Here is a 13558-nt window from a genome sequence, read left to right on the forward strand (position 1 = left end):
TTTTAGTAGAGATGGGGTTTCACCATGTTGACCAGGATGGTCTCGATCTCCTGACCTCGTGATCCACCCGCCTCGGCCTCCCAAAGTGCTGGGATTACAGGCGTGAGCCACCGCGCCCGGCTCACTGAATGCTCTTAAGCTGACCTTGCACAGGCTCGTAAGTAACATGGAAATAAGGCTGATAGAAAATAAACGTCAGTTTTGAAAATAAATAAATAAAATACATTAACCGGGCATGGTGGTGCACACCTGTAGTCCCAGCTGCTCAGGAGGCTCAGGTGGGAGGATCATTTGAGCCCAGGAGTTGGAGGATCCTGATTGGAGCTATGACTGAGCCACTGCACTCCAACCTGGGTGACAGAGTGAGACCTTAACTCCATACACACACACACACACACACACACACACACACACACACACATCAAACAGGCTTGTTCACCCATCCTAAGACATTTCTTACCTCCAACATCTCACCACCCACAGCTAGAATCCCCTTTTTAATTTTTTTCATTTTTTATCTTTTTTTCTTCCTTTTTCAGAGCCGAGCATCAAAGATCATTTTTTTAATCTTTATTTTTATTTATTTATTTTTGAGATGGAGTCTGGATGGACTCTGTCACCCAGGCTGGAGTGCAGTGGCATTATCTTGCTTCACTGCAACCTCTACCTCCCAGGTTTAAGTGATTCTCCCACCTCAGCTTCTTAAGTAGCTGAGACTACAGGCACCTGCTACCGTGCCCAGCTAATTTTTGTATTTTAATAGAGACAGGATTTCACCAGATTAGTCAGGCTGGTCTCGAACTCTTGATCCACCCGCTTTGGCTCCCCAAAGTGCTGGGATTACTAGTGTAAGCCACCACACCAGGCCTTATTTTTATTTTTTGAGATGAGGTCTCACTATGTTGACCAGGCTGGTCTCGAACTTCTGTCAAGCGATCCTCCCATCTCGGCCTCCCAAAGTGCTGGAATTATAGGTGTGAGCCACTGTGCTTAGCCTTAAATCCCTTTTTCCTGTCCAGTCTTCAGGGAAAACTTCCTTTAAGGAGCCTTCCTTCCTAGTAGGTGGGGCTGATCACCTGATTGGTTACATTTCCATGGGACTGAGCATCTTTCTGCCCAGAATTTAAAACCCATCTCACCCTGGACCCCACCACGCTTGTCCTGTATCCTGTGAATGGTGGCGAGCTGAGTAGGGACAGGAGAAAACACCTCTTGGTGAGTGTTCTCCCACAGAGGTCTACGATGCTCCTGCGGTCCTGGGCCTCAGGGACCAGCCTCCGCGACTCGAAGGTTTTCAGGCTGTTTTGATTCATGGGGGAGCCTGCCCTTCGTAGGACACCCATTCAGACCACTTCTCTCCTTCTCAGAGGGTCCTGGTTGTTTTGCTTTTTTGTTTGTTGCTTTGTTTTTTGAGTTTTGTTTTGTTTTGTTGAAACAGGATCTCCCTCTGTTTGCCCAGGCTGGAGTGCAGTGGTACAATCACGGCTCACTGCAACCTCAACCTCCTGGGCTCAAGCAGTTCTCCTGCCTCAGCCTCCCAAATGGTTGAGACTACAGGTATGTGCCGCTACACTCAGCTATGATTGATTGATTGATTGATTGATTGGTAGAGTTGGGGTCTTGCTATGTTGCCCTGGCTGGTTGAATTCCTGGCCTCAAGCTATCCTTGGCTTCCCAAGTGTACAGGGATTATGGGCCTGAGCTGCCCGGCAGGGGAAGAGGAGAGCGGTGCTCCCCGCGGAACCCAGGGCCAGGAGTCAGCTGCCTCCTGCTCCCTCAGGGCCTCCCTGATACCTGTCTTCTCCAGGGGGACCGAGCTCAGCAGCTCTTGAACCCGCCCCGCCCGGCTGGTGGGTGCGGAGGGCGCGGGAGACGCTGCAGCCGCGGCTAATCGTGGCCCTGCCGCTGTTCACCGCCACCGGGTCTTCCGCGGCCCTTCCGCGCGCCCACCCGCACCGTCGGTGAGCCCCGGCCTCTGCCCCGCGATCTCCGCCCAGTGCCCGCTCCCCGGAGCTCGGGGTGCGCTCGGGGTGCGCTCCTTCCCCGTCCCGGGTTGAGGCCTCGCCACCCAGGCTGGCCTTTGGCCACTGCGCCAGCCCTGAACTCTGTCCCAGACGATCCCCGCGGGCAGAAGGGAGGGAAGGTGGGTAGCGGGCGGAGGATTCCAGATTCCAGCCCCGGGCGCCTCCCTTCCCGCTCGCAGTGAGGGCGGCGATTCCCGTCCAGCGGAGCTCCGGGCCCAGCCCTACCCAGGTGGAAACGCTGCAAGCGCGCTACGTGGAGCGACTCACGCAGCTCTTCCAGGAGCTCAGGGCGCGCTGCGGTGTTTCCGCCCACAGGCACCCAGTCCTCACCTAGGCGCACCCCACCGCCTGGCCTCGCCTGGCCCCTGGGTGACTGCCGGTGGGGGAGTGAAATTAAAGGCGGAGAGGGGCGGGGGAAGGGGGCGGGCGCAGTGGCTCATGCCTGTAATCCCAGCACTCTGGGAGGCCGAGGCGGGTGGATTACTTGAGGTCAGGAGTTTGAGACCAGCCTGGCCAACAAGGTGAAACCCCGTCTCCGTTAGAAATAAAAACAAACAAAAAATTAGCCGGACGTTGCGCTGCGCCTGTAATCCCAGCTACTCAGGAGGGTAGGGCAGAGCAATGTTTGAACCCGGGAGGTGGAGTTTGCAGTGAGCTGAGATCGCACCACTGCACTCCAGCCTGTGGGACAGAGGTGAGATTTCAAAAGAAAGAGAGAGAAAGAAAGAGCGCTGGGCCCGGGGGCTCACACCTGTAATCCCAGCACTTTGGGAGGCCAAGGCGGGTGGATCACAAGGTCAAGACCAGCCTGGCCAACATAGTGAAACCCCGTCTGTACTAAAAATACAAAAATTAGCTGGACGCTAATTTACAGGTGGCGGGCGCCTGTAATCCCGGCTGCTTGGGAGGCTGAGGCAGAGAAATGCTTGAACATGGGAGATGGAGGCTGCAGTGAGCGGGTATCAGGCCACTGCACTTCAGCCTGGGAGACAGAGCAAGACTCCGTCTCAAAAATAAATAAATCAGGGGAACAGACCTGCAGCCTACCCGTGTGTGTGTGTTTGTGCATGGCAGGGGGAGGTCCAAGCAGGGGTGGTGAGCTTGATGTTCCTGGAGATGCAAACTGCTCAGGGCCCTGCTCCCCCACTAGAGGTCAAATAGTCTTAGCAGGGCTCCTGGTGCCCTGCCAGCGCCCAGGACCCAGTGGGTGAGCTAGCCAGATCACTCTGGTCTACGCAACATCAATGCCTCGAGGCACTCGGTGTCGCCTCTCCTTTGCACGCCCCTTGCCCCTCCCAGCCCCACCCAGCAGACAGCCCAGGCTGGTGACTAACTTACAAAGTTCAAAGGTCAGGCTGAGAAAAAACTTGGAGACATCTCTCTTTCTGGGGAGACCCAAAGATCTCCCCACTCACACACCTGGGGACACAGGCTATTCCGGGAGGTGATTTGCGATTTAGCCAGGCCCCCAAGGCTGGGCTCCTGTAGGGAGAAAGTCTGCGGTCCACACCCAAGCCTTCATCGTTTGTCCTCCGGGTTCGGGCTTCTGCTGGAGGAGGGGAGCTTCTGCGATGGGAGTGTCCACAGCCCCGCCGCCCCCCACCACCTCCAAAACTCCGCAGAAGCAGCATCTGGAAGCAGTGGGCGCTTACCAATATGTGCTTACTTTCCTCTTCATGGGTGAGAGAGAGGGAGGCAAGGGTGCTTGGGGTCTGCCAGGGGAGTAGGGCTTGGAGGGAGTGGCTGGGCTCCTGGCTTGCATGCCTGAGGACAGTGACCAGGTGACAGGAGAGGGCCAGAGGAGATGACTGGATGTTCTGCAGGGGAGGAAGGGAAGGGAGCGCCTGGAGGGAATGACGGCATTTCTGAAGTGAACTTGTGACTGGAGGCAGTGGCCCATGCCTGTATCCCAGCACTTTGGGAAGCCAAGGCAGGTGGATCACCTGAGGTCAGGAGTTTGAGACCAGCCTGGCCAACATGGTGAAACCCGGTCTCTACTAAAAACAAAAAAATTAGCCGGGCATGGTGGCAGGCGCCTGTAATTCCAGCTAATGCATAGGCTAAGGCAGGAGAATTGCTTGAACCTGAGGGTGGAGGTTGGAGTGAGCTGAGATTGTGCCACTGCACTCCAGCCTGGGTGACAGCGCAGGACTCCGTCTCAAAAAAGAAGTGAACTCTTCTTTCTCACCCTTCACCCAGGCCCTTTCTTCTCCCTTCTTGTCCTCATCCTCCTCTTCACGTCACTCTGGCCCTTCTCGGTTTTATACTTGGTGTGGCTCTACGTGGACTGGGACACACCCAGCCAAGGTGAGCTCCGGATGGGGGCCCAGGTAGGGAGAGATGGTGAGTACTTGGGGGGTGAGAGGAGGGGGCCGCGGGGGTCCTTCCACCAGGATCTCATTGTCTGCAGGTGGAAGGCGTTCTGAGTGGATGAGGAACCAGGCAATTTGGAGACAACTAAGAGACTATTATCCTGTTAAGGTGATGGGTCACCCTGCAGAAATGTTGCTTCCTCCCTCTCCCCATCTCCCACTCCTGGGAGTGCTTCCCTGTGCTGGGGCCTGAGCTCCCTGCTGGCTAATCTCAGGCAGGCGGACAGGGAGTGGGTGGTGGGGTTTTTGTTTGTTTGTTTGTTTATTTTGTTTTGAGGCTGTCTCCCTTTGCCACCCAGGCTGGAGTGCAGTGGTGCAATTTGCTCATTGCAACCTCCACCTCCCGAGTTCAAGCTATTCTCGTGCTTCAGCCTCCCAGGTAGCTGGGATTATAGGCCCCCCCAACCATTCCCTGCTAATTTTTGTAGTTTTAGTAGAGACAGGGTTTCAACATGTTGGCCAGGCTGGTTTTAAACTCCTGGCCTCAAGTGATCTGCCCACCTTGGCCTCCCAAAGTGCCAGGATTACAGCCATGAGCCACTGAGCCCAGCCTGGGAGTGGAAGGTGTTTAAGAGTGGGCCCTTGGGGCCAGGCATGGTGGCTCATGCCTGTAATCCCAGCACTTTGGGAGGCCGAGGTGGGTGGATCATGAGGTCAGGAGTTCAAGACCATTCTGGCAAAGATGGTGAAACCCCGTCTCTACTACAAATTACAAAAAAAATTAGCCAGGCGCCATGGCAGGCCCCTATAATCCCAGCTATTAGTGAGGCTGAGGCAGGAGAATCACTTGAACCCAAGAGGCGGAGGTTGCAGTGAGCTGAGATGGCACCATCATACTCCAGCCTGGGCAACAGAGTGAGACTCTGTCTCAAAAAGAAAAAAAAGGAGTGGGCACTTGGTGGGGTGCCGTGGCTCATGCCTATAATCCTAGCACTTTGGGAGGCTGAGGTGGGAGGATTGCTTGAGCCCAGGAGTTGGAGGCTGCAGTGAGCTATGATTGTGCCACTGCACTCCAGCCTGAGCAACAGAGTGAGACCCTGTTTCTTAAAAAAGAAGAGTGCGCCCTTGACCCTATCCTAAGGACCTTGAACTCGGAAGTCTGTTGGGGTGGAGGGCCCCTCTTTTCAGCCAGTGCCTTGCCTGCCATCCTCCCTTCATTCTGCCCAATACCCCGAAGCTGGTGAAAACGGCAGAGCTGCCCCCGGACCGGAACTACGTGCTGGGCGCCCACCCACATGGGGTCATGTGCACAGGATTCCTCTGTAATTTCTCCACCGAGAGCAATGGCTTCTCCCAACTCTTCCCTGGGCTCCGGCCCTGGTTAGCCGTGCTGGCTGGCCTCTTCTACGTCCCGGTCTACCGCGACTACATCATGTCCTTTGGTGAGCCGAATGGGAGGAGGTGACTCTGGCCAGATGTTCCCCAGCCCCTCGGGGACCCCCGCCCACAATAAGTCCCCAGAACAGGGGCCAGCCTGAGCACTGGCCAGACTTGCAGTGAGCATTTGGCTGTAGCTTCCCTGCCTTGGAAATGCGGGTAGGGGGTTTTGGAACTAAAGTCTGGGTGAGGGGCTGGGGTGCCGTGGAAGCAGATGGTGACTACTTTCCACCTCCTCCTGCCCACAGGACTCCGTCCCGTGAGTCGCCAGAGCCTGGACTTCATCCTATCCCAGCCCCAGCTCGGGCAGGCCGTGGTCATCATGGTCGGGGGTGCCCATGAGGCGCTGTATTCAGTCCAGGGGGAGCACTGCCTCACTCTCCGGAAGCGCAAAGGCTTTGTGCGCCTGGCGCTGAGACACGGGTGAGCGTGCATGCAGGCCCCACCTATCAGTTCTCTGCTGGTTTATGCCCTGTCTCAGTCCCCAGACATCCAGGTCCCTGCAGGGTGGATCTGAGTACCCAGAGACCAGTGCCAGGCTCTCCAGGGCATGACTTGGTGCGAAACACGGGCCTCGCTTACCCCAGGCTCCTTCCTACCCTCGAGGAGACAGACCATAATGCAAATAGCAGGGGCCTTGGGCTCAGAAGCCCTGGATTCACTCCTGACCCCCATCTTAAAGTCAAGACCGGCGGTCTCGGTGGCTCACGCCTGTAATTCCAGCACTTTGGGAGGCTGAGGCGGACGGATCATGAGGTCAGGAGTTCGAGACCATCCTGGCCAGCACAGTGAAACCCTGTCTCTACTAAAAATACAAATAATTAGCCGGGCATGCTGGTGTGCACCTGTAATCCCAGCTACTCGGGAGGCAGAGGCAGGAGTATCGCTTGAATCCGGGAGGCAGAGGTTGCAGTGAGCCAAGATCACGCCATTGCACTCCAGCCCGGGTAACAGTGTGAGACTCCATGTCAAAAAAAAAAAAAAAAAAAGGCAATACTTTGGACTTGTTTTGTTGTTGCTGTTGAGACAGTCTTACTCTGTCACCCGGGCTGGAGTGCAATGGCATGATGTTGGCTCACTGCAACCTTCGCCTCCCCGGTTCAAGTGATTCCCCTGCCTCAGCCTCCCGAGTAGTTGAGACTACAGGTGCATGCCACCACACCCGGCTAAGTTTTGTGTTTTTAGTAGAGACTGGGTTTCACGATGTTGGCCAGGCTGGTCTTGAACTCCTGGCCTCAAGTGATCCACCCGCCTTGGCCTCCCAAAGTGCTGGGAGCACAGGAGTGAGCCTCCACGCCCAGCCAGACTTGTTTGTTTACCTGTGAAGAGGGCTGATACCTACCTTGCCACAATGTTGTTGTTGCAAAGACTGAATGAGAAAATGGCTATGAGAAGGCCCACTACACAATTGTGTCTCAAGACATGTGAGTCCTGGCTGGGTGTGGTGGTTCGCACCTGCCATTCCTGTGTTTTGGGAGGCCAGGGCAGGAAGATCACTTGAAGATCACTTGCAGCCAGGAGTTCAAGACCAGTCTGGGCAACACAGGGAGACCTAATCTCTACAAAAAAAAAAAAAATTAGCCAGGTGTGGTGGTGCACTCCCGTGGTTTCAGCTACTCAGGAGGCCAAGGTGGGAGGATGACTTGAGCCCTGGAGGTTGAAGCTGCAGTGAGCTATGATCACACCACCGCCCTCCAGCCTGGCCAGGAGAGCAAGGCCTCGTCTCTTTAAATTTTTTTAAAAGGCCGGGCGTGGTGGCTCACGCCTGTAATCCAAGCACTTTGGAGGCCAAGGTGGGTGGATCACCTGAGGTCGGGAGTTCAAGACCAGCCCAACCAACATGGTGAAACCCCGTATTTATTTTTTTTTTAATTAATTTTTAAAAAATTGTTATTTTTAATATTTATTTATTTATTACCCAGGCTGGAGTGCAGTGGCACCGATCTCAGCTCACTGCAACCTCCACTTCCGGAATTCAAGCAATTCTTCTGTCTCAACCTCCCAAATAGCTGGCACTACAGGTGCACATCACCACACCCGGCTAATTTTTTTGTATTTTTAGCAGAGCTAGGATTTCGCCGTATTGGTCAGGCTGGTCTCAAAGTCCTGACCTCAGGTGATCCACCCTCCTCAGCCTCCCAAAGTGTTGGGATTACAGGCGTGAGCCACTGCACGCAGCCTATTTATGTTTTGAGACAGAATCTTACTTTGTCACCCAGGCTGAAGTGCAGTGGTGTGATATTGGCTCACAGCAACCTCTGCCTCCTGGGTTCAAGGAATTCTTGTGCCTCAGCCTCTGCAGTAGCTGGGATTACAAGTGTGCGCCACCACGCCTGGCTAAATTTTTTTTTTTCGAGGGGATGGAGTCTTGCTCTTGTCGCCCAGGCTGGAGTGCAAAATGGTACAATCTCAGCTTACTGCAACCTCTGCCTCCTGGATTCAAGCAATTCTGCCTCAGCCTCCCGAGTAGCTGGGATTACAGGCACCCACCACCATACCTGGCTGATCTTTGTATTTTTTGTAGAGATGGGGTTTTCCATGTTGGCCAGGCCGGTGTTGAACTCCTGACCTTGTGATTCCCCTGCCTCAGCCTCCTAAAGTGTTGGGATTACAGGCATAAGCCACCACGTGTGGCCTAATTTTTTGTATTTTTGCAGAGACGGGGTTTTCATCATGTTGGCCAAGCTGGTCTCCAACTCCTGACCTGATCCTCCTGCCTCGGCCTCCCAAAGTTCTGGGATTACAGAGTGAGCCACCACGCCTAGCAACAATACTCAGTCTCTAAGAAAAAAAAAAGAAAAAGAAAGAAGGCCGGGCACAGTGGCTCGTGCCTGTAATCCCAGCACTTTGGGGGGTCGAGGCAGGCAGATCACAGGGTAAGGAGATTGAGATCACCCTGCCGAACACAGTGAAACCTCATCTCTCCTAAAAATACAAAAAATTAGTTGGGCGTGATGGCAAGTGCCTGTAATCCCAGCTACTCGGGAGGCTGAGGCAGGAGAACGGCTTGAAACTGGGAGGCGGAGGTTGCAGTGAACGGAGACTCTGCCACCGCCCTCCAGCCTGGGTGACAGAGACTCCACCTCAAAAAAAAAAAAAGAAAAGAAACAGAGAGACAGAGGAGGAAGGAAGGAAAGAAGGGAGGGAGGGAGGGAGGGAGAAAGAGAAAGGAAGGAAGGAAGGAAAAAGAAAGAAGGAGGGAGGAAGGAGAAAGAAAGAAAAGGAAGGAAGGAGAGAGAGAAAAGAAAGGCGAATCCTGTTTTCTAGATCTTTCTTTGAGGCCATAGTCATGCTTTGAATGGCCCTGGGAGGTAGCATCTAGATATAGGGGAGGGGCTCATAGCCTCTGAGGTGCCCGTCTTGGGGCAGTCCAGCAGCCTGAGCCTGCTCTTCTCTCTTGCTCCTTTCCAGGGCATCCCTGGTGCCCGTGTACTCCTTTGGGGAGAATGACATCTTTAGACTGAAAGCTTTTGCCACGGGCTCCTGGCAGCACTGGTGCCAGCTCACCTTCAAGAAGCTCATGGGCTTCTCTCCGTGCATCTTCTGGGGTCGCAGTCTCTTCTCAGCCACCTCCTGGGGCCTGCTGCCCTTTGCTGTGCCCATCACCACTGTGGGTGAGTGCCCACCTCCAGGGGGACGGCTGCCAGCAGCCGCGTGGGCATCAGGGACCTCTCACCACCTATGTCTCCCTCTCCCTGCAGTGGGCCGCCCCATCCCCGTCCCCCAGCGCCTCCACCCCACTGAAGAGGAAGTCAATCACTATCACGCACTCTACATGACGGCCCTGAAGAAGCTCTTCGAGGAGCACAAGGAGAGCTGTGGAGTCCCTGCTTCCACCTGCCTCACCCTCATCTAGCCTGGCCGCGGCCTCTCGCTGAGCCCCTGAGCCCAGGGCACTGAGACCTCCACCCACTGTGGGCTCCGTGTCTCCAATAAAAGGTAGTTCTAGGCCTAGCATGGTAATCCCTAGCTCACGCCTTGCCTGTAATCCCAGCACTTTGGGAGGCCGAGGCGGGAGGGTTGCTTGAGCCTGGGAGTTGAAGACTGGCCTGGGCAACATAGTGAAACTTCCTTCTTACAAAAATTAAACATAATGTTGTTACTTAGCTGGGCAGGGTGGAGTGTGCCTGTAATCCCAGCTACTCGGGAGGCTGAGGCAGGAGAATTGCTTGAACCTGGGAGACGGAGGTTGCAGGGAGCTGAGATGGCGACACTGCACTCCAGCCTGGGCGACACAGCGAGGCTCTATCTAAAAAAATTAAAAATGTTGTTAAAGCTGTAATAGGCCAGGCGCAGTGGTTCACGCCTGTAATCCCAGCACTTTGGGAAGCCAAGGCGGGTGGATCACCTGAGGTCAGGAGTTCAAGACCAGCCTGGCTAGCATGGTGAAATCCCCTCTCTACTGAAAACACAAACATTAGCCGGGCATGGTGGCTCATGTCTGCAATCCCAGCTACTCAGGAGGCTGAGGCAGGAGAATCTGTTGAACCCAGGAGGCGGAGGTTGCAGTGAGCTGAGATTGTGTCACTGCACTCCAGCCTGGGCAACAAAGTGAGATTCCATCTCAAAAAATAAAAATGAAAGTATTGTTAAAGCTATAATTGTTCTGGAAGTGAGCGTGGCCCACCCCCATCCTGATGTGCTACAAAGCCGCTGCCTTAGACGGGGTATCAGGACCCCGAACTGTCCTCCCAGTGAGACTTCAGTCTGTGGCATGGCTTTGGACAAATCTCTTTCTTTTGCCTGTTTACTTCTTTGTTTATAAATAAAGGCATCTGCTTAGCAAAGAGCTGTCGGGCATTGGATGGAGTTAGGTGGGAGAATGCATGGATCGGTAGTCTTTGAAGAGTGAGCAGGATTGGCTGGGCGTGGTGGCTCAAGCATATAATCCTAGCACTTTGGGAGGCCCAGGCGGGCAGATCAGGAGGTCAGGAGTTCGAGACCAGCCTGATCAACAAGGTGAAACCCCGTCTCTACTAAAGATACAAAAAAAAAAATTAGTTGGGGATTGTGGTGGGCACCTGTAATCCCAGCTACTTGGGAGGCTGAGGCAGGAGAATCCCTTGAATCTGGGAGGCGGAGGTTTCAGTGGGCCAAGATCTCGCCATTGCACTCTAGCCTGGGCAACAGGGTGAGACTCCATCTCAAAAAACAAGAAAAAAAGAAGAGTGAGCAGGAGTTAGGTGGAGGTGAAGTAGTTAGGGTAGACGGCAGAATTCCAAGAGCTAAAGGTGAGCTGGGTCAAGGGCACTTAACAGGATGGGGCAATGGCACCATCCCCAGTGGAGGAAAGATAGAGTTACACACACAGCTGGCTTCAGCACACACTCACCATCCTTTATGTTTCCTTGGCGCTGGAGAGATCAGATGAAGCAAGGTTTGACCCTAGCAACATTAACACCTACTGCAGATGGTTCACATCTGTGATCCCAGCAGTTTGGGAGGCTGAGGTGGAAGGATCGCTTGAGTCCAGGAGTTCAAGACCAGACTGGGCAACATAGCAAGACCCTGTCTCTACAAAAAATATATAAAAAATTAGCCAGGCTTGGTGGCATGTGCCTGTAGTCGCAGGTACTTGTAGACTGAGGCCCAGGAGCGGGAGGCTGCAGTGAGCTATGATTGTGTCAGCCTGGGAGGCAGAGCAAGACCCGGTCTTAAACCAACAAAAAAAGGCTGGGCCAGGCGTGGTAGCTCACACTTATAATCCCAGCACTTTGGGAGGCTGAGGCAGGCAGATCACAAGGTCAGGAGTTTTTGTGTTTTTGTTTGGTTTTGTTTTGAGACAGAGTCCTGCTCTGTCACCAGGCGCCAGGCTGGAGTGCAGTGGCGAAATCTTGGCTCACTGCAACCTCGGCCTCCCAGGTTCAAGCAATTCTGCCTCAACTTCCCGAGTAGCTGAGACGAATTGTATTTTAGTAGAGACAGGGTTTCACCCTGTTGGCCAGGATGGTCTCGACCTCTTTATCTTGTGATCTGCCCAAAAGTTCTGGGATTACAGGCATGGGCCACCATGCCCAGCCCGAGGTCAGAAGATCAAGACCAGCCTGGCCAACGTAGTGAAACCCCGTCTCTACTAAACCCCATCTCTATTTTAATTTTGTAAAAATACAAAAATTAGCCAGGCATGGTGGTAGGCACCTGTAATCCCACCTACTTGGGAGGCTGAGGCAGGAAATTCACTTGAACCTGGGAGGCAGAGGTTGCAGTGAGCCAATATCACGCCATTGCATTCTAGCCTGGGTGACAGTGTGAGACTCCTCACAAAAAAAAAAAAAAAAAAAAAAAAAAATTTAAAAATTTAAAAAAATAAAAATGCCGAGTGCGGTGGTTCACATCTGTAATCCCAGCACTTTGGGAGGCCAAGGCAGGCAGATTACTAGGTCAGGAGTTTGAAACCAGCCTGGCCAACATGGTGAAACCCCTTCTCTACTAAAAATACAAAAATTAGCCAGGCATGGTGGCAGGCGCCTGAAATCCTAATTACTCAGGAGGCTGAGGCAGGAGAATTGCTTGAACACAGGAGGTGGAGGTTGCAGTGAGCTGAGATCATGCCTCAGCCTCTTGAGTAGCTGAGATTACAGGCACCCGCCACTGAGTCCAGCAAATTTTTTTGTATTTTTAGTAGAGACGGTGTTTCACCACACTGGCCAGGATAATCTCGATCTCCTGACCTCATGATCCACCCACCTCAGCCTCCCAAAGTGCTGGGATTACAGGCTTGAGCCAGCACACCTGGCCAAAGCCCCGTCTTTTAAAAAAGCAAAGCGAAAAAAGCAATAGCGTTTGCGTTAGGAGCTCAGCCTGTCGCTTTCTTTCGGGGCTATTCTTCCCTGCCACCCTCCATATGGCCACCAGAGGGCTGTCTCTACAGAGAAGGCAAATCTGTCCCTCTCTTGCTTGAGGTCCTGTGGCTAGCCAGCCTCTGCCAACAGGCTGGGTCCAAGGTGCAGCCCCACCCAGTGCAGACAACCAAGAACTGCTTGTTCTTGCAAATCAGGCTGTGTCTCAGCCCGGGGCTTTACTCAGGCTGTCCCCTCCCACCTGAGGGACCCAGCCCTCTTTATCTGGAAGGGGATCTTGGTATAGGTTCTAGTTCCAAGACACCTTCCCTGACCTGCCAATCTGCCAGGCTGGTTCAGGGTCCTCCTTGCCATCCCCCTAAAGATCGATCAAGACCTTCTCCAAAGACAAAAAAAAAAAAAGAAAGAAAGAAAAAAGAAGACCTTCTCCGGCCTGGCCAACATGGCGAAAACGCGTCTCTACTAAAAATACAAAAATTAGCTGGGCATGGTTGCAGGTACCCATAATCCCAGCTACTTGAGAGGCTGAGGACTGAGGCAGGAGAATCACTTGAACCCGGGAGGCAGAGGTTGCAGGGAGCTGAGACGGCGCTGCTGCACTCCAGCCTGGATGACAGTGAGACTCCATCTCAAAGAAAAATAAAAAGATCTATTATGACCTTCTCTGGTTTTTTTTTCTTCTTTGTTTTGACACAGGGTCTAGGTCTGTCACCCAGGCTGGAATGCAACGGCTCCACCATGTTGCCCAGGCTGGTCTTGAGCTCCTGGGCTCTAGCAATCCTCCCACCCACCTCGGCCTCCCAAAGTGCCAGGATTACAGGTGTGAGCCACCGCACCTGGCCCTCTGTGTTGCTTTAAAAGCTGTTTTAAGGCCGGGCGCGGTGGCTCAAGCCTGTAATCCCAGCACTTTGGGAGGCCGAGGCGGGTGGATCACGAGGTCAAGAGATCGAGACCATCCTGGTCAACATGGTGAAACCCCGTCTCT

The 13558-nt window shown here is 53.7% G+C and overlaps 1 protein-coding gene across 2 annotated transcripts; it reads left to right on the top strand.

Moving 5' to 3' along the window:
• Positions 1-3381: 3381 nt before the first annotated feature.
• Positions 3382-9725, top strand: MOGAT3 (monoacylglycerol O-acyltransferase 3). 2 transcript variants are annotated; one of them, XM_017533526.2, is made up of 7 exons: positions 3382-3704; positions 4224-4331; positions 4435-4505; positions 5574-5778; positions 6022-6196; positions 9185-9387; positions 9475-9725. In XM_017533526.2, the coding sequence occupies exons 1-7, from the start codon at positions 3596-3598 to the stop codon at positions 9627-9629; spliced, it is 1026 nt and encodes a 341-aa protein (XP_017389015.1). In that variant the 5' UTR covers positions 3382-3595; the 3' UTR covers positions 9630-9725. The 2 variants fall into 2 exon arrangements, with proteins under 2 accessions (XP_017389015.1, XP_037596316.1); XM_037740388.1 differs by lacking the exon at positions 4224-4331.
• Positions 9726-13558: the final 3833 nt, after the last annotated feature.

This window comes from Cebus imitator, unplaced genomic scaffold, assembly GCF_001604975.1.
Source record: "Cebus imitator isolate Cc_AM_T3 unplaced genomic scaffold, Cebus_imitator-1.0 Scaffold82, whole genome shotgun sequence".
Taxonomy (NCBI): Eukaryota; Metazoa; Chordata; class Mammalia; order Primates; family Cebidae; genus Cebus; species Cebus imitator.

What these genes read in the sequence shown, in the direction of transcription:
- MOGAT3 (XM_017533526.2), top strand. Translation starts at nt 3,596, where the DNA reads ATGGGAGTGTCCACAGCCCCGCCGCCCCCCACCACCTCCAAAACTCCG. An exon ending in GCTTACTTTCCTCTTCATGG is followed by an intron (nt 3,705 to 4,223) that starts GTGAGAGAGAGG and finishes CCCTTCACCCAG; the next exon opens with GCCCTTTCTTCTCCCTTCTT. An exon ending in CTGGGACACACCCAGCCAAG is followed by an intron (nt 4,332 to 4,434) that starts GTGAGCTCCGGA and finishes CATTGTCTGCAG; the next exon opens with GTGGAAGGCGTTCTGAGTGG.